We start from the raw sequence: 18,396 nt of genomic DNA, 5'->3' as shown, positions 1-18,396 counted from the left end.
CTTTTTTAAATAAATCTGGAGAGCACAAAGAGCTGAGCACGATTTCTGTGCGGAGCCCCAGTTCCCATCCGAGCACCACGCGGCTACACATGCACTGCTGGGTGTAGGGGTGGGGGGTGTTTGCAGAAAACGTCAGCCGTTTATTTCAATGGTAGGAAGAAGCCCTGGGTATATACGGGACCCTGGTTTGATTCCTGCCACCGTCCCCCAACAGGACGCATCCACGCGTTTTGCACAAAGACCCAAGGAACTTCGGGCGGGGGCGCGGGGGGAGGCTGGAGGGAATAAGGGGAGCCGGGGCGAGAACGAATCTAGGACGTGCTGGGGTTCAGACGGTCTCTGGGAGCTGTTTCAGGACCACCCAGGGGGCATCGAGTCCAACAACCCTTGACTTGCCGGCGCTGTGCGCTTCCCCCGCCCCCCAGCCTCCCCGCCCGCGGCCGACCCCTCCTGCCGGACGATCCGCCTTGACGGGGTCCGGGAAGGTGTCCCTGAGCCCGAGCGACGCGGCCGTCCCGGGGCCGGCGCCGGCCACCTCCGCGCGCGCTGCAGAAAGCGCCGACTTGCAAGGGGGCCTCGCGGCCATTTGGGGCGTGTGCAGCCCCCGCGCGAGGCCAGGCAGCGCCCCTGGCGGGCGCGGGAGTCGAGCGGAGGCCGGTCGCCGCGACAGAGGCCCGGGGCAGCCATTTTGAGAGCGAGCCGACGCTCGCGGACGGGACGAGACCGAGAATCCCGGGCGCCCGGGCCGCCATTTTAAGCCTGGGAGCGGCCGAGAGCGGCCCCGTACGGCGAGGCGCGGTGACGCGGGCCGCCGCCATGTTGGCCCGGCGCCCGCGGCCGCCGCCATCTTGGAAGGGGAGCCGCGGTGGGCGCGGCCATCTTAGAAGGAAAGCGGCCGGCCCGCAGGAAGGCGCCAAGCTCCTCCCCTCCGACGCCGAGGTCTGTCCGCGCCGGCTCCCGAATGCCGCCCCGAGTGCCGCCCCAAACCCGCCGTTCGGTCTGTTTTCCTGTTCACTGGTTTCCACCAGCTTCACTTGCTCTCGTTGCCCGCGTGTGCGTGCGTGTGCGCGCGCGTGTTTGAGTGTGTGTGTGCGCGCGCGCGCGCGCTCGGGAGCCTTTGTGTGTTGTCAATTACTCCACTGCAGACGCGCTCGCCGCCCCGCCGCTCTCCCGCGCCTCCCATTGGCCCCCGGCGAGCCCTGCACCTGCCGCAGCCGGCCCCAAACTCTCCCGACCACCCACTGCCCCCCAAGAACGCTTAACACACCAGCAGCCCTCGGAGATTCCGGCTGACTTTATTCAAATGACGGCGCCCGTCCATCCAGTGGCCCCGGGCCAGCCCAGCCCTCTCCCCCGGGCGGGAGCAGGTCATCGAGAGACGTGGGCGGGACGCTGGCAGAGCCTTAGGGCCCATCTGTGGGTGGGGCCCATGGCGCCCCGAGTTCGGGTGGGCGGCCGGGTTGGGGGGCTTGTGCTTGCGACCATCTCCCAGGGGTGGGCGTGGGCAGGGGGCGGCAGGCGGGGACCCTCGGACTGGCAGCAGTTACTGACCTAAGAAAGGGCCCGGGAAGAGGGACGGGGCGGTGGGACGGGGGCAGCTCAGAGGAGGGCACAGAAGAACTTCTTCTCCCGGAAGGGGTTCTCCGAGGTGGGCACAGGGGTGATGAGGGGGTCCTCGCAGGCGTGAGCGTCACAGTAAGTCATCAGGTCTGCGGCCGCCTTGGACACCTGGGCATGGCCAAAGGGGGAGCCGTCAGCCAGAGTCCTTGGGAGGGACGGGGCCTCCCTCCCCCAGGGCTCCTGAAGGGGGATGCTCCTCCCTCAGCCCCTCCAGTGCTGGGGGGCAGCGCTTCTCGGCGCCCCCTTTGTAGGCTGCAGAACGTGCAGGGAGAGAGTATCATCCCTTCGGCCGAGGTCTAGGCCCAGCCTGGCCTGCGCCCCAGGGTCCCACCCACCTTGATCCGGCACAGGCTGGCTTCGATCTTCAGCTGTTCCACCATCTTGCGGGCTTGCCCGATGCTCATGGTGCTGTTCACCGGGGTCTCTCCTTTCATCCTGAAGGAGAGGCAGCTGGGTGCATGGCCGGGACCCTGCCCCATCTCTGCCGAAGCGCCGCCCCTCCATTCCTGGGCTCACACTGCGGGCCTGCCGTTCCCATCTCATCCTCCCCTCCTTGCCTCCGGGGGTCTTTGCCCATCCCTGTCTTCCCCAAGTGAGAAAACGAAGATGGTAGGATGAGATACTCCCCCACCTCCCAAATCCTTCATGGCCCCGGCCTGGAGCAGTTCAGCCGCAAGCGTTCCACCCCGGTGGGCTCCATGTGCGCCCTGGGCTCTGACAGCCTCAACCAGAGAAAGCCCCGCCCTGCTGAGGAGGGCACCCAGCCCCCCACCTGCCCCCTTGAACCTCCAGGGGAGGCAAGCAGCAGACTCCCCACTCACCTGAGGCTCCCCACCACAGCAGAACAGCGGGGATCAGGTCCGTGGGATGCACCAAAACCTTCTTCCCGAGACGCAAGAGCACCCCACCTTGCAGGGAGTTGCAGCCCAGTGTATCTGATGGAACCCTAGAAGCAGCCGCAAGAGAGAAGGGCCCTGGGGAGGCTCAGGGCAGGGGTCTGCCGAGGGCTGATGCCAGTTTCTGCCACCCAAGCCACTACCCAGACGTCTGGTACCTGAAGGATGAAGGATGCTGGAAGGAACTGCTCAGATCCTGGAGCATACCAACTGCCTGGCCAGTGGGGGGACCTAGCTGCCACCCGCGGCCCACGCACACAGCCCCCATGTTACCGTCTCCCTCCCTGCACCTCCCCTTTTGCAGGCATGCTCTATCTGCCGCCAGAGCGTTCTCCCACCCCTGCTGAAGGGACTGCAGAGAGCAGAAGCCCAGACAGGACTCCCCCACCAAATGGGGTGGTCTGGACCTATGACAGCCCCTGCAGTAAAGTCTGGACTGGCTGCCGAGGGGACCCTGCTCATTTGGAAATCTGACATCAGCTGGGCGCAAGCCCCCCTCCTCCTGCCCTCCTCTCCTCCCCTCCTTCCCCTACTGTGACACAGCATTTAGCACCTGAAGCTCCCGTTCTCTCCCAGGGACCCTCCAGGAAAATGTGACGCTCTACAGGTTTCAGCGTCGAGAGCACATCACTCCGTGTTCCAGCCACTCCAGTGGGGCCTTCAGGGCCAGCGAGGGAGGCCACAAACGAAATGGCAGCCGTGAGAAGAAGAGCCGTGGGAAGAGAAGGCGGAGAGCAGATCAGGGGACCCAACAGAGAGGAGGTAGGTAGGGGCGGATTGGGCAGAGACAGGCCACCGATGTTTCTAGAAATGGGCCACCCGACTTCAGGGGCATGGGCTTGCGATTACCTCCTATGCGTGCTTGCAGCTTGGTGCTGGGGAAAGGCAACGGGTGTACGGCACAGCCACCGTAGCTTCCGTGGGATGCCCAGAAACAAAATAGTCTGGGATGATGAACAGAATGTGTAGGACGACCCGAAACAAAATACTCTGCGGTGAACAGAAACAACATAGTCTAAGTAACACACGGGGGTGGCGGTGGGGGTGGGCACGCGTGTCTGGGGGTGTGCGGGACTCGGTTAGGCATCTCTGAAGCTGGATGCTGGATAGGCGGACGGAGATGCTGCCCCGCTCGCGAATGACGCAACGTCGGGCCCCCTCTGGTGCCCACCTTTCTCGGGGAGCTTCGCTCTCTGCCTTGGAGGCTGCAGGTCCCCGAGGCCAAGAACCATTCGAACCGACCGGGTGCTACCCCTCTCCGCCTTTTCTGGGCTGAGGGCAAAGGTACGGGCGCAAGGCCGTGAGTGCTGCCCCGGGGAGGATGGATTGAGGGGGGACGCTGGCAACATAGAGCATGCGCTGGGGCCTGGAGGAAAGCATCTCACAGCGCTGGTCGAGGTAACCCTAGTAACCCGGCTGGGGGTGGTAACGGACCACTGCAAGGGACCAGAGCGGAGTGCGAGGAGGTGGGTCCCGGCCGCCTGGCCCCGCCCCGGCTGCTCCAGGCCCCGCCCCACCGCGCCAGGCCCCGCCCCCGAAACCTAGGCCCCGCCCCGGCTCCAATGGCGGGCCGCGCAGGGGCGGAGCCGCAGCAGGCGGAAGCCCCCAAATCACTCGGTTGCCCCGGCAACACGCTAGGCCCCGCCCCCAGGCTACAAAGGCGGGCCTGCGGGGGCGGGGCTGCGGCAGGCGGAAGTCCCCCCCTCTCTCGGTTACCACGGCAGCGGCAGCGCGCTAAGCTGGTGAGTCCACGCAGCGCCGCGGCCCCGCGGGCCGGTTGCCATGGTAGTGACGCGGTTAGGGTGGAGGGTGGGCAGCGGCCATTGACTGCTGGACACCATGCCCGGCGTGGGGAGCGAAGAGCAAAAAAACTCTGCTTAGGTTGCGACAGCCTCTCCTGACAGCAGTATCGCAGCGTCGTGAGGTTGTGTGTGTGTGTGTGTGTGTGTGTGTGTGTGTGTGTGTGTAAAAGCGTTCAGCATCGCGCGCATATGTGTGTGTCCAAGCGACCTGTCCGGGGAGTTGTGTGTGTTTGGGGCTTTCTCCTGGCTCGGTGCTCAGGGATCACGCCTGGCAGGCTGGGGAGACCCCATGTGAGGTGCCAGTGCCAGGGATTGAACATGGATCACCCCCGTACAGAGCAAGTGTCCTACCCACCCACCCAGTACTATCGCTCCTGCCCCAGTGCCCTGTAAGAATTTTAAGGTGCTTGTGCCCTGTTCCTCTGACGGGATCGTTGTAGAGGTGGCACCAGGAGGGCGAAGAGGGAGCAGTGGAGGAAAGGGAAGGGATAAGGAGCCGCGAGCTGCGATCATTTGGAGACAGGCCCCGTGAAACAAAGACTCTGCTGTGCCTTGTTATCTCTGGCAGTCCAACCAGTGGCGCTCAGTGTCCCCACCTTCCCCAGGAAAGCGGGCGCTCTTTCCCCATCTCTTGTCCGTTTCCAGGAACCAGCCCATGGCCAGGGGTGGCGTCCAGGTGGCAGAGCAGCGAGGAACGCGAGGCCGGAGCCTGGAGCCAGACCCCCCGCACAGGCCGCCATGGTGGGCGACCCCCCGTTACCTTCCTTGCTGTGGGCACAGGAGTTGAGCCAAGTGATGGCGAGCCGAGCCCGCAAGCTGCTGCTGCAGTTCGGGGTGCTGTTCTGCACGGTTCTCCTCCTCCTCTGGGTGTCAATCTTCCTCTACGGCTCCTTCTACTATTCGTACATGCCAACAGTCAGCCACCTCAGCCCCGTGAACTTCTACTACAGGTGAGGGAGGGGGAGTGAAGGGATCCTGGGAGACAGTGGTTCTGGGGTCTGGTGCTTAGGGCTGGCTCGGTTCCACCCCCCTCCTTTCCAGAAGAGGGAGATTCTTAGTACAAGGTGTCCATGTGACTTTTTACCTATCCTGGCCCAAGGTACGGTCATGCTACAGTCCTGTTTGACTTCTCGTTACGAAAATCTGATGAGTGGGCCAGAGAGTAAAGCAGGGAAGGGTGTTTGCATTGCATGCGGCTGACCCAGGTTCGATCCACAGCACCACGCCGGGTCCCCGAAGCATCGCTAGGAGTGATTCCTGAGCACAGAGCCAGGAGTCAGCCCTGAGCAGTGCTGGCTGTGGCATATAAGCCCCCCAAAAGAAGGCGGGCCAGAGCCATAGGACAGCAGCTCTGTAAAAATAAAAGGGAAGACAAATAAATGAATAAAACGGAAGGTCTAGGTGAAGTCCACGTCTCTCCTGTGGTTTTGAGGGTTTTTTGTTGTTGTTGTTGTTGTTTTGTTTTTGTCTTTTTGAGTCACACCCGGCGATGCTCAGGGGTTGCTCCTGGCTCTGCACTCAGGAGTTACTCCTGGCAGTGCTCAGGGAACCATGTGAGATGCTGGGGATGGAACCGGGCTTGACCATGTGCAAGGCAAACACCCTCCTCACTGTGCTGTTGCCTGGCCCCCTCTCTCCTGTCTGTTCTGGTTGGATCAGCTTCTCGGAGTCTGCGGGTGGCTGAGCCAGCCGATCTCCTTGGGTCATCTCAGAACTAGTTTGCTGCACAGTAGAGATTATGGGAAGAGCAGGTGACTCCGTAGATAAACTCCCAGAATGCTCTGCTCCGCACACTCTTCAGTTCCTCCTCCGCTTATAGATTTCTGCCAAACTGTCTCACTGATTACAAGATAAATGGAGGTCCAGAGAGATAGCTCAGCAGGCTGGGAATAGCCAAAGGATGCCTTGCGTGCACTTAACCCCAATTTGATCCCCAGAGCACTTCTGGAAGTGAGCACTGAGCCTGGAACATACCCCCCCCCCCCCCCGCATCTCTGGATGTTGCGGTATGACCTCAAAACAAAAACAGATCGTGGTGAGAGCATTATTATGCGTGATCCAAAGTCTGTCCCTTTTGTTGTTGTTTTTGGTTTGGGAGGCAGGCATACCCATGGTGCTCGGGGCCGGGGAGAGCCCAGGACTACTTTCAGCACCAGCTCAAGGGTAGCTCCCAACTATGCTGGGGGTCATGCAGTTCCGGAGACTGAACATGGGTCTTGGGCATACTAGGCGTGTGCTCACTCTGTTAACCTATCACTCTGGTCCTTCCAAAAGTATAGGTGCAAGTGCACGCTCATATGCGTGTGTGCGTGTGCGCACGCACGCACACACACACACACACCTGAACCCCTTCCTCCCTAGTCATGAACTATGGTTTCATGGCCATTGCTTATATTTAAGAAGGTATAGATCAAAGCTATAGTCCTTTGACTATGAGCCTGTTTATAGAGGGGGCCAAAGGGGTAAGTACAGAGAGATGCCTTGCACGTGGCCAGTCCACTTGCAAGGTTCAATCCCCAGCATCCCTGAGTCTAGCCAGAAGTGATCCCCAAGTGCAGGGCCAAGGGTAAGTCTTTGAGCATCCCTGGGTGACAGACACCCCCCGAAAAAAAACATAAGAAAACTGCTTATACATGCCAGTTTGTGGCATACACACACAAACACACGTGCAGCTTTGCTCGAAATTTAAGGCTTTTGTGAGCCTCTTGAAATAAAAACATGTGGATTCCACTGAAGGAGTTTTCTCAAAGGAAGCTTTAGTGGATGAGACCAAGAAATCTACATTTTTATAAACTTCCCTAAGCGATGTGAGTCTTTACAAACACACAGGGGCCAGAGGGATAGTACAGCAGGTAAAGCATTTGCCTTGCAGGTGGCCAAGCCAGGTTTAATCTGCCACACCCCATATACCCCATATGGTCCCCTGAGCCCAACAGAAGTGATCTCAGAGTGCAGAACCAGAAGTAAGCCCTGAGCATCAACAAGAGCAAAAAAAAAGTAATCATTTCTCCATATCCAGATCCCAAATATTTCTCCTCTCTGTAAGAGAGATTCTATTCTAATACATATTGCTTCTATTACATATCACTATGTAATAGAGATTCTGCTCTAGGAAAGTTAAGTGGGGATAGGAGGGAGCCGAGGGGTCCAACAAGGGGTGTGGCGTGATCAGGTGGACTCTTAGTGGAGTTCCGTCCCCGTTCTCCCGCAGGACCGACTGTGAAGACCTCTCCCCCTTGCTCTGCTCCTTCCCTGTTGCCAACGTCTCGCTGGCGAAGAGTGGACGAGATCGGGTGAGTATGGTTTCAGTAGAGCGTGGATGGCTTGACATAGGAAGGATTGAGAAAGACCTGGAGAACAGGGATTGAGTAACAGAGTCGTAAGAGCAAGGCTCTCAAGGAAAGGGAGCGGAGAGAAAAACCAGAGTCCAGTTGAACGGTGAGTTTTGCTTCAAATTGTGTCCGTCAAGTGCGTCTCTGAGTGGAAGTGTGTCTTAGACTTGGGCGGACTTACTTCATTCAGCTGCTTAGGGGACAGGGGTGGGAATCAGTACTTCCCCCTGAGTTCTGAGAGCTGGCAGGGAGAGTTGGGAAAGTGTTGACACCTCCGTGTGGTCTGTCATTACAAAGGCTAGTATGCCAGAGGACTGGCCAGGGGCCAGCATGACTTCAGCTAGCCTGAAGCCCTAAGAAGTGCAGAATGGGGCCAGAGAGATAGCACAGTGGTTAAAGTGCTTTGTGTTGGACACTGCCATTCCCAGTTCAGTTCTGGGCATGACTTGGGGGGACCAGGGAGTGAATCCCCCATCCCCCAAGCACCTCCAGGAGTGGCCTCTCAAAAAAAAAAGAATGCAGATTTATTTTTCTCTCTATCTCATATATCAAACTCGGGCCGGCCGCCCGGCAAGCTACCGAGAGTATTCGATATGCCAGACACAGTAACAACAAGGTCTCCAATGGAGACGTTACTGGGCCCGCTCGAGCAAATCGACGATCAACGGGAGGGCCTTTACCTACCTTACCTATCTCATATATATGTATATACATATATATATATCCCTGCCTTCCTTTCATTCCTTCTTTCTTTTTTTTTTTTTGGTCTGTTTTTTTTTTGGGGGGGGGAGTGCCCACATCAGGCTGTACTTAAGGCTTACTCCTGGCTCTGTGTTCAGGGATCAGTCCTGGTAGTGTTCAGGGGACCATATGAGATGCCAGGGAATCAAACCCAGGTCAGCCAGGTGCAAGGCAAGTGCCCTACCTGCTGTGCTATCTCTCTGGTCCCCAATAAGTAATCTTTGTTTGTTTGGTTTTGGGTCACACCAGCTGAGCTCAAGATAGACTCCTGGCTCTGCACTCAGGGATCACTTGTGGCAGGTCTTTGGCGGGGAGGACCATATGGGGTGTCGGGGATTGAATCTGAGTTGGCTACATGCAAGGCAAGCACCCTACCTGCTGTATCATTGCTCCAACCCACCTGCCCTCCCTCCCTCCCTCCCTCCGTTCCTTCCTTCCTCCCTTCCTTCCTCCCTCCCTCTCTCCCTCCCTTTCTTCCTCCTTCCTTCCCTTCCTCTTTCCCTCTCTCCCTTCCTTTCTTCCTCATTTCCTTCCTTCCTGTTTTTGGGTTGTACCTGGCAGTGCTCAGGGCTTACTCCTGACTGTGCTCTGGGATCAGTCCTTGTAGGGCTCAGGGGACCACGTAGGGTGCTCCGGGTTGAACATGACTAGTGCTCTACCCGCTGTGCTGTTGCTCTGGTCACGAGTGTTGCCGTCAGAAGCAGTCGTCCGTCTTACTAAGAATCTAGGACCGGAAAGAGCTGAACATGCTGAGCTCGTCCTCTGCATGCAGGAGGCCCAGGTTCGATCCCCGGCACCTCACAATCCGGGCCACCCAGCAGCAAACCCCGAGCGCTGCCACCTGTGGCCCCAAAGCCAAGCAGGCAGAAACTCTGAATGTCTTTTGAAAATGAGTCTTGGAAAGTGTTCCGAAGGTCGCTGACTTCACTCCAGGAAGCTCAAGGGAGAAAGAAATAGTCTCAGCCAGGCAGTAACCCAGTGGGTAGGAGGTTGGCCTTGCACCCGGTATGAATCTTGTGAATTTTATCATTTAGACTGAAATGTGAAAATGTATAAGGAAAAGGCTTCCGGGGCTGGAATGGTAGTAGAGCAGGTAAGGTACCTGCCTGACCAGGATGCAGCCCCAGGAGTGAACTCTGAGCATTGCTGGATACCCTCCACTCCCCCGCCTCCCCCCTCCCCCAGGAAAAAAAAAAAAAAGCCTTCAAAACCAGAATCAGGCAGTACAGGATGTAAGGAAGTTTGAGAGTCTTTCCACTTCCTGCCCTACTGAGGAAATGTTTGGAGCACCCTCTGTCCACCCATGGATTTTGAAGCCGGCTCACTGTGAGCCTGGGCAGTGTTTTCCAACTTAAGAAAAAAGGGTCGGGAGCCGGAGAGATAGTACAGCAGGCAGGGCGTTCACCTACCTGGCAGACCCCGAAGTATACCAGGAGAGTACCTGACTGCCGGGTGTGGCTCAAAAAAATAAAACAAGCAAAATAAGGGCCAGAGAAAGTATGTGGTGGGTCAGGCAGGCTTTGCATGTGGGAGGTTCAGTCTCTGATACCACTGGGAACAAGTCCTGAGCATGGCCAAGAGTAACCCCAGGTACCATTGGGTGTGGCCCCCCCAAGCCAACCCCTCCGCTTCAAAAAAGAGAAAAATACACCTCGATTAAACACATAAGTTATTTTATTTTTATGGGTCTTCTGTTTTTGAGGTTTTAGGCCCACGCCTGGCAGTGCTCAGGGAAGCACACCTGCCTCTTCATGCAGGCCGGGTCTCTGGGTTATGACTCTTTTTTTTTTCCTTTTTGGGTCACAGCCAGTGATGCTCAGGGGTTATTCCTGGCTCTACACTCAGGAATTGCTCCGGACGGTGCTTGGGGGGATCATAGGGGTTGCCGGGGATCGTACCTAGGTGGGCTGCTTGCAAGGCGAACGCGCTCTCCACTGTACTGTTGCTCTTGCCCCTGACTTATGGCTCGTCTATAGCACCCTGACGCTGTTGAATTGCCCAGCTACTGGCCAAAGGAAGATAGGAATAGTCTGGGGGGGTGGGGATAGTGATGCTCAGTGGCGCGTTCAGCGTAGCCGCCGGATTGGGCCACCACCGGCCAGAGTCGGAGCAGCTGCGCGCGCTTCTGGCGCTCGGTTAATTAATAATCGAAGCAAGGCCCTGGAGGACGGTCTCCCGGGGCCGCAGGCCTGAGTCACAGATGGCCCACTTGGCAATGCCACGGCTCACTTTTGCAAAAGGGACGTGACACAGCCCTTCTCCTAGCGGCAGGAGTGGGACTAGGAAGAACCCGGGGTGGAGGGGGGGGGCGCCCGGAGATGTGGCTCAGCCCCGTGGTCTGCCACCAGGGGGCAGCACTCGTTCGGGGCGGGGGCCCTGCAGAGCCTCTCTCCAAGTGGGGGGGGGGGGATCGCTGCAGTTATTTGTAGGGGTGAGGTGGGAGGTGCAGGAGGACGATTATTTTTATTTAAGCCTTTTAAAAAAAGAGATGGGGCGCCCCTCGGGCAGGTGCTGATGTACGGGCAGCCGTACCGCATCACCCTGGAGCTGGAGCTCCCGGAATCCCCCACCAACCAAGACCTGGGCATGTTCTTGGTGACAATCTCCTGCTACACCAGAGGCGGCCGCATCGTCTCCAGCAACTCGCGCTCCGTAAGTGTTTCCGACCCGTCTCCGGAAGGGTGGGGACAGGAGACTAGGAGAGCGGGGACAGTGGTCCGACTCCCCAGCTAAGGGCTTCCACAGAGATACATCTCAGCACTGAGGCCACACACACATCAGCATATAAGAGAGACATCTGGGGGCTCGAGAAATTTGCAGATTGGCATAGGGCGACCCTGTTTGATCCTCTTCGCCCCATACCGGTCCCTTGAGCCCCGAGTGTCATGGGGTGTGACCCCAAAACTTGGGGAGAAAAAAAAACATCCCTCAGTCCGCCAAACTCAAGACACAGCCTCAGAGCGCGGACGAGCATCATGGAGCTTTGGGGTGAAGGCCAAGGGGTGACTTTTCTTTTTACCCTTTTTGGGCCACATCCCGCGATGCACAGGGGTTACTCCTGGCTCATGCACTCAGGAATTACTCCTGGCGGTGCTCGGGGGACCCTATGGGATGCTCGGAATCGAACCTGGGTCAGCCACATGCAAGGCAAATGCATGCCCTACCCTCCTATCACTCCAAGCCCTGAGGGGTGACTTTAAAGTCCCGGCCAGGACTTTTTATGAAGGGGTGGCGAAGCTCTCAGAGCCAGGTCGCTCTGGCAACGACATGGGGCACATCCACCTGCTCGCTACGGAGTTTCAGCCAGCGTTGGACTCTGTGCAGAAGGGCGTCCCAAAGCACATCCCCACGTGTCTACCCAGGCTGGGGGCTGTGGGGAGCCTTGTCTGTTCTGAATTATGGGAAAAGTCCCCGGCTTCAGGGCCAGAGAGCCAGTCCAGGGGTCCAGGCGCTGGCCATGCATGCTGCCACCCCTGGTTCCATCCCCTGCGCCGCCAGGTGGGGCCCCAAGCCCCGTCCCCCACCCCCAGAAAAGCCAGCTAACCTCTCAGGGCTCTGGCAGAGGTGCTCGCCAACATTGGAGATGACAGGAGTGGGGGGGGGGTGCTTGAGGGAGAGGCTGGGGGCGGGGCGGGACAGCGGCTCGGCTCCCTCACCCGGCCCCTCCCCCACGGCCCGCAGGTGATGCTGCACTACCGCTCCAGCCTGCTGCAGACCCTCGACACGCTGGTCTTCTCCAGCCTGCTGCTGTCCGGCTTCCTGGAGCAGAAGCAGATCCTGGAGGTGGAGCTGTACCAGGATTACAGAGAGAACTCGGTAACGGGGGGAGGGCGCCGAGCGAGGCGGGTGATGGGGGGGGGCCTTGGCGGCGCGGCTCCTTCCCTGACGCCTCCGTGCCCTGCCCTCATCCCCCAGTACGTGCCAACCACCGGGGTACTCCTCGAGATCCACAGCAAGCGCATCCAGATGTACGGCGCCTACCTGCGCATCAACGCCCACTTCACGGGGCTCAGGTGAGGGCCCCCCCGCACACACGGGGGCGGGGGGGGAGGGGGGCGGGGTGCGGGCTGCCCTCAGGTGAAGGGGCCCCAGCCCAGGGAGGGAGCAGACGTCACTTGCTTCTGTTTTTCCTTTGTTTTTTTATTGAGGGGGGGTTTGGTTTTCGAGCTGGCTCTGTGCTCAGGGGGTCCCACCCGGGTGGTCCCGGGCCGGGGTGTTGGGAGCACCTGACACCAGATGTACTGCTGGGATTCAGACGAAGGGTCCGGGCAACAGAAGCATGCTAGACGGGCCACTGAGCCTCCGTCACCCTGGCTGCATAGCAGCCCCGCAACTCTCTGGAAGACTCGAAATACGCCGTGGTGTTGGGTCCAGCACCTCCAGATCAGAATTGCTGGGCTCCTTTCTGCCCATCAAGCTCTTTTATTTTTTCTTTTTTTGATTTGTTCTGGGGCTGGAGCGATAGCACAGCGGGTAGGGCGTTTGTCTTGCACACAGTCAGCATGGGTGACCCAAGTTCGATTCCTCCGCCCCTCTTGGGGAGCCCAGCAAGCTACCGAGAGTGTCTCGCCCACACAGCAAAGCCTGGCAAGCTCCCCGTGGCATATTCGATATGCCAAACATAGTAACAAGTCTCACAGTGTTACTGGGCCCGCTCTAGCAAATCGATGAACAATGGGAGGACAGTGACAGTGACAGTGACAGTGATTTGTTCTGAGGGGAACCACACCCCGTGGTGCTCTGAGCACTAAACTGGGATTAGCCACACGCAAGACAAGCACCTTAACCTCAGCCTGCTCTCCCAGGCCTCACCAGGGTTCTTCTATTTGTCTGACTTTGCTTGGGGGGCCTACACCGGGCAATGCTCAGGGCTTACCCGTGGTGGGGTGGGGACCATCTGAGGTGCCAGAGATTGAACCCGGGTCGGCCTCGTGCAAGGCAAGAGCCCTCCCCACTGTGCTCTCACCAGCCCAGGGGGTGCTGATGGGAAGAGCCCTGAGGACTCCTGTCTCGAACCCTTGACTCCAGCTGCCCAATGGGGGGTGGGGGTCCCCTGTGGGGCTGAGAGAGCTGGGTGTGGGTGGGAGGCGGGGGAGGTGGAGGCCGGGCGCCCGTCACCCCCTGCTCTGCCTTCCCTCCTGCAGGTACCTGCTGTACCACTTCCCCATGACCTGCGCCTCCGTGGGCATCGCCAGCAACTTCACCTTCCTCAGCGTCATCCTGCTCCTCAGCTACCTGCAGTGGGAGTGGGGGGGCATCTGGCCCCGCGCCCGCCCCTCTCAGCAGGTCACCTGGGACCCCACATTCTGCTCCCTTTTGTGATGGGGGGGATGTGGGGGGCGTGGACACGTGGGGGCATGGACAGACCGGTCATGGGTACACGGGGGCCATGGGCCCGTGGGGCGTGGGCGTGTGAGGGGCCGGGTACTTGGGCCCTGAGCCCTAGGGGGACAACCCACGCTCACGAGCTTCTCCCCACAGGGCCGGAGGAGAAACAGCCTTCCCAGGGGGGCGCGCCATCATCGGGTGGCGGTTCCTGCTCCCATCACTGCCCCAGGTAATGGGTGGGCCACCCCGGCTCTGATGGGCTGGGTAGGGTTCTGCCAGCACCTCCACAGGCGGGAGCGGGGGCCCAGTGGGCTGCTCAGACCCTGGCCGCGTTCCCCAGTACCACTAGAAGGGACCCGCCCTCCCCCCTTCAACCCCCCCCTCCCTTAAGCACAGACTGGGGAGTAGCAGAGAGCACTCCAGGGTGTGGCCCAGGAGCAATAAAGATGGGAAGTGCGCAGGGGGCTGGAGTGATAACGGGGGGGCGGGGAGGTTGCCTTGCACGCAGCCGACCTGGGTTCGATTCCCAGCATCCCATACAGTCCCCTGAGTACCGCCAGGAGTAATTCCTGAGTGCAGAGCCAGGAGTAACCCCTGTGCATCGCGCTGGGTGTGACCCAGAGAGGAAAAAAAGAAAGAAAAAAGAAAAGAAGGGAATCGCCATGCGTGAAATTCCGGGCAGGCAGCACCCCTTGAGCCCTGTCTTGTCCCTGCTTTGGCCTCACAGAGCCCCAAGACCAGGAGGAGCCCCGCCAGCAAAGGGACGTTGGAGAGGACGGAGAGGGCCCTGGGGAAGGCCCGGAGGAGCCCCAAGGGGCAGGTAAAATGCCGCCCCCCACCCCCCCACTGCCCCTTAGCCGCTGCCAGTCTGACCAGGGCCTCTCCTTGGTGGGCACAGAGGGACCTGCGGCGGCCGTGGAGGAGAAGAAGCCGGACCGGCAGCCCGAGAACGGGGGCGAGGAGGAGCCCGCGGAGGCCAGCGACGGTGAGGGTGGGTGGGCCTGGCCTGGGCGGGAGGAAGGGGGTCCCGGTGGGGCCCACCCCCACTTGATGCCCGGCTTCTCTGCCCTCTGCCCCAGGCTCTGGCTCCTGGGAAGACGCGGCCCTGGTGGAGGCCAACCCGCCTGCCGCCGCTGCCCCTGCCGCGGCCCCGGAGACGCTGGGCAGCGCCGAGCCCGCCAGCACCCTGCGCCAGCGCTCCACCTGCTCCAGCTCCTGAGCTCTGGCACCCCACATTCCAGCCCTGGCTCACCGCCCCTGTCCCTGTCCCCCGCCCCCCACCACCCTGCTCTCCCAATAAACTATTTTCATGTGGGCTGCCTCTCTGTTTCTGCTGGGGGGGGGGGGGTACTAGGAAGTCTGGGGCTCCCCCTGACCCTACCGGAGGAGGCCATGGGCCAGGGGCAGTCCCCACCCCTTGCTAAGCCCCCCCCCCCCCCCAGTATTTTAGGAACAGTGGGTTCCATTCATAGTGCCCATTCAGCCATGTGATCTCCGCCCCCTCGAGGCTGGGGACTGGTGGAGGGCGGGTCCCCACAACTGGGCTACCTCATGCTGGCCTCTGCACCCCTCCCTCCCTCCCTCTGTCCTTTGGGAGGCAGAAGACAGGAAATGACTGCCAGAGATGTGGTGGTGTGATTTTTTTTTTTTTTTTGCGAAAGCAGATTTCTGTCACCCGGCCTCACGCGGCCCACAGCTGTTTTCCCCTCCATACCAGCCAGGTGGCCCTCGGCCCGTGCCCCTGCTCGGCCCTCACATGACTTCAGCCTGTGGCTTCTCAGCCCAGCCCGGCCGGGCGGCTCCACATTCCAATCTCCTTCCCGAACCCAGGCACCCGGGCCTCCAGCTGAGGCTTTCCCGGTGGCCGGTGACTCAGGCCCTCCCAAAGGAGGGGGGCTAGGTGGTGACCTCAGAGTGGACAGGCAGAGAAGCCCGGAGTCAACACAGAATCGAAATTGAGAACTTTGACACAACCTGCCGTGCACCCCGCACTCCGGGGGACCCCGTAACCCCGTGGCCTGCTCCCTGCAGACTTCTGAGCTCAGATCCCCTCTGAGGCCGACCCACGGGGGACAGTCTGCCGCCGGCCGGGTAGAAGGCAGGGCCCAGGGCTCCGGGGTAAGCGGGGAATGGGGGGTTCCCTCTTTCCCTTCTGCCTCACTGTCTCCGCTCTAAAGTGTTTGCATGTGTGGCCGGCTGGTATTTATTCCACTCAGCTCTTTTCTCTGGCTGGACATCACCTTTCTTCCTAAACGGACGAAATCTGTTTCCACTCTTTCTTTGTTCATTCGCGAGCTGCGGCTGGCGCTTGGCACACGCTTGGTGTCAAACTATATACTTTTTAATCTTGCTTTTTTGAGCACCACACCCAGCAGTGCTCACGGGCGACTCTTACTTTTTCAGTTTTTGTTTTTCAATTTTCGTTCAGGGGACTGTATGGGATACCACAGGTCGAACCCAGGTCAGCCATATGCAAGGCCAGCACCTTACCCAGCCCTCAAAGATCACTCTTGATGGTGCTCTGGGGACTGTGCAGGCCAGGTTTCTTGCAAGCAAAGCGTGTGCTCAGCGCTGTGGACCATCTCCCTAGCCCATTTCATTCATCTTTTGCGTGAAACCAAGCGCTTGGCCCTTTCTGAAACTGGTAGGTGAATGGTGAAATTCAATTCAGCAGTGAAAAAGCAGGTAAAGTTGAAGACCAGAGCGATGGTTCGGCAGCTAGGATGTTTGCCATAAACATCCCTGACCTGGCTTCAATCCCCGGAGCAGCATATGGTCCTCTGAATCTTGCTAGGAGTAGCCACTGAGCTCAGAGCCCTGACGAGGCCCCAGAATAAGCACCAAAAGCAATAAATAAGGTACTTTCCTTGCCCACAGTCAACCTTGGTTAGATTTCTTTTTCTTTTCTTTTTTTCTTTTTCTTGGGGGGGCGGGTCACACTGAGCAATGCTCAGGGGTTACTCCTGGCTCTGCGCTCAGGAATTACTCCTGGTTGTGCTCAAGGGACCAGATGCCATATGGGATGCCAGGGACTGAACCTGGGTCGACCCCATGCAAGGCAAACGCCCTCCCCGCTTTACTAACGCTCCGGCCCCAACCCTGGTTAGATTTCTGGACCACATGGTCCCTCCCGCAAGCATCACTGGGAGTGATCCGTGTCCACAAAGCTAGGAGTTATCCTCCCTAAAGCTGCTGTGTGTGGTCCTAACCTCCCACCAAAAAACAAAATAAGGCTGAAAATGAATGAATGAATGTGTGGGTGTCCTTCCCCCTGGTCTCCATGCTCCCCCAGTGCCCACAGAGTTGGCTCCCAGGCCCGAAAGGCTCATTTTCCTGCCCCAACCCATCTCCTTCCCTTCCAGATCATGCGGGGCTCTCCCTGCCTTCCATGGCTCCTGGTACTCAGCATCTCCTTGGTTCTGGGGGCGCAGCCCTTGCCCCCCCAAGATTTGGAGGAAGAGGATGACGAAGAGGAGGCATCTCGGTCGCCTGCCACCCGCTGTGACTATGACCCCTGTCGCCATCTGCAGGTGCCCTGCAAGGAGCTCCAGAGGGCGGGCCCCACCGCCTGCCTGTGCCCGGGGCTGTCCAGCCCGGCCTTGCCCCCCCACCCCCCGCGTCTGGGGGAGGTGCAGGTGATGGCCCAGGAAAGCAACGCAGTGGTGCACTGGTGCGCCCCCTTTTCCCCAGTCGACCAGTACTGGCTCCTGCTCTGGCCCGGCGGCAAGGGGACACCCCAGAGGGGCCCCCCTCTCAACTCCACCTTCCGCAGAGCAGAACTGAGGAAACTGACCCCCGGGGGTGCTTATGTGGTGTGCGTGGTGGCGGTTAACGGGGCTGGAGAGAGTGGGTTGCCCGGGGGGGCCGGCCCTGCCTTCGGGCCCTGTGGATACTTCACCATGCCGCCCCGGCCCCAGACGCTGGTGAACGCTGCCATCGGGGTGGGCACCGCCCTGGCCCTGCTCAGCTGCTCTGCCCTCGTGTGGCACTTCTGCCTGCGGGATCGCTGGGGCTGTCCCCGCCGTGCCCGCCGGGCTGCCCCAAATCCGCCCGAGCTCTGACCCACCCAGCAGAGCTGCACCCCAGCCCAGAGAGTTCAGCCCAGCACCCCAGTTCATTTCATTCCTTCCTCAAATATTTGGGGCGTGAAGCTGGAACGATAGAACAGCAGGGAGGTTGTTTGCCTTGCACATGGCCAACTGGGGTTCAAGCCCCAGCATTCCACATGGTCCCCTGAGCATCTCCAGGAATGATTCCTGAGTGGCACAGCCAGGAGTAAGCCCTGAGTTTCACCCGGTATCATCCCAGAACAAAAAGTAAAAGAAATTGGGGGGCAGTTGGTACAGCAGGGTGGGGTGTTGCCTCTCAGGTGTGTGACTTAGGTTTGATACCTGACAAGCTCCACCAGGAATTGATCCCTGAGCACAGAGCCAAGAGCACCGCTGGGTGTAGCCCCAAAAACAAAATTGGGGGTTGGAGGAATGATTCTGGCTCAGGTAGTGTCCAGAGGCCATGTGGTGACAGGATCAAGCCCAGAGTCTCGTCAAGAATGACACCCTCAGGGTTGGAGCGATAGCACAGTGGGTAGGGTGTTTGCCCTGTATGCAGCCTACCCAGGTTTGATCCCCCGCATCCCATAGGGTCCCCCAAGCACCACCAGGAGTGATTCCTGAGTGC

The 18,396-nt window shown here is 59.5% G+C and overlaps 4 protein-coding genes across 5 annotated transcripts in view; 3 read left to right on the top strand and 1 right to left on the bottom strand.

The window, feature by feature from the left end:
- The window catches only part of NXF1 (nuclear RNA export factor 1), a 102,158-nt gene extending 98,081 nt beyond the window's left edge, over positions 1 to 4,077 (top strand). The window contains exon 11 of the transcript XR_008794951.1: positions 4,062 to 4,077. The gene's annotated coding sequence lies outside the window, so the exon portion shown is untranslated. The remainder of the gene's footprint in view (positions 1 to 4,061) is intronic.
- Positions 882 to 14,960, top strand: BSCL2 (BSCL2 lipid droplet biogenesis associated, seipin). 2 transcript variants are annotated; one of them, XM_056131656.1, is made up of 12 exons: positions 882 to 997; positions 3,093 to 3,278; positions 4,964 to 5,268; positions 7,530 to 7,611; positions 10,900 to 11,043; positions 12,073 to 12,207; positions 12,307 to 12,404; positions 13,536 to 13,674; positions 13,873 to 13,948; positions 14,447 to 14,539; positions 14,618 to 14,704; positions 14,799 to 14,960. In XM_056131656.1, exons 2-12 carry the CDS (start codon positions 3,207 to 3,209, stop codon positions 14,936 to 14,938), a joined length of 1,371 nt encoding a protein of 456 aa, XP_055987631.1. In that variant the 5' UTR covers positions 882 to 997; positions 3,093 to 3,206; the 3' UTR covers positions 14,939 to 14,960. The 2 variants fall into 2 exon arrangements, with proteins under 2 accessions (XP_055987631.1, XP_055987632.1); XM_056131657.1 differs by lacking the exons at positions 882 to 997; positions 3,093 to 3,278 and adding an exon at positions 4,297 to 4,440.
- GNG3 (G protein subunit gamma 3) lies at positions 1,322 to 2,840 on the bottom strand. The gene is made up of 3 exons (XM_056131665.1): positions 2,442 to 2,840; positions 1,956 to 2,055; positions 1,322 to 1,728 (listed from the first exon to the last, which is right to left on the bottom strand). The coding sequence occupies exons 2-3, from the start codon at positions 2,052 to 2,054 to the stop codon at positions 1,600 to 1,602; spliced, it is 228 nt and encodes a 75-aa protein (XP_055987640.1). The 5' UTR covers position 2,055; positions 2,442 to 2,840; the 3' UTR covers positions 1,322 to 1,599.
- Positions 14,961 to 17,084: 2,124 nt separating the features above from the next.
- Positions 17,085 to 17,780, top strand: LRRN4CL (LRRN4 C-terminal like). Its single transcript, XM_056131555.1, has one exon. The coding sequence runs from the start codon at positions 17,085 to 17,087 to the stop codon at positions 17,778 to 17,780; it is 696 nt and encodes a 231-aa protein (XP_055987530.1).
- The last annotated feature ends 616 nt before the right edge of the window (positions 17,781 to 18,396 follow it).

This window comes from Sorex fumeus, unplaced genomic scaffold (genome assembly GCF_029834395.1).
Source record: "Sorex fumeus unplaced genomic scaffold, SorFum_2.1 ptg000093l, whole genome shotgun sequence".
Lineage (NCBI taxonomy): Eukaryota > Metazoa > Chordata > Mammalia > Eulipotyphla > Soricidae > Sorex > Sorex fumeus.
The sequence above is the reverse complement of the archived record's forward strand: the minus strand, read 5'-3'. Positions and strand labels throughout refer to the sequence as shown.

Excerpts from the sequence above, each read along its gene's own strand:
- GNG3 (XM_056131665.1), bottom strand. The coding sequence starts at position 2,054 with ATGAAAGGAGAGACCCCGGTGAACAGCACCATGAGCATCGGGCAAGCC. Across the intron at positions 1,729-1,955 it reads CCAGCCTGTGCCGGATCAAG|GTGTCCAAGGCGGCCGCAGA; the intron begins GTGGGTGGGACC and ends GGCCATGCCCAG.
- BSCL2 (XM_056131656.1), top strand. The coding sequence starts at position 3,207 with ATGGCAGCCGTGAGAAGAAGAGCCGTGGGAAGAGAAGGCGGAGAGCAG. Across the intron at positions 12,208-12,306 it reads AGGATTACAGAGAGAACTCG|TACGTGCCAACCACCGGGGT; the intron begins GTAACGGGGGGA and ends CTCATCCCCCAG. Across the intron at positions 13,675-13,872 it reads CCCGCGCCCGCCCCTCTCAG|GGCCGGAGGAGAAACAGCCT; the intron begins CAGGTCACCTGG and ends TTCTCCCCACAG.
- LRRN4CL (XM_056131555.1), top strand. The coding sequence starts at position 17,085 with ATGCGGGGCTCTCCCTGCCTTCCATGGCTCCTGGTACTCAGCATCTCC.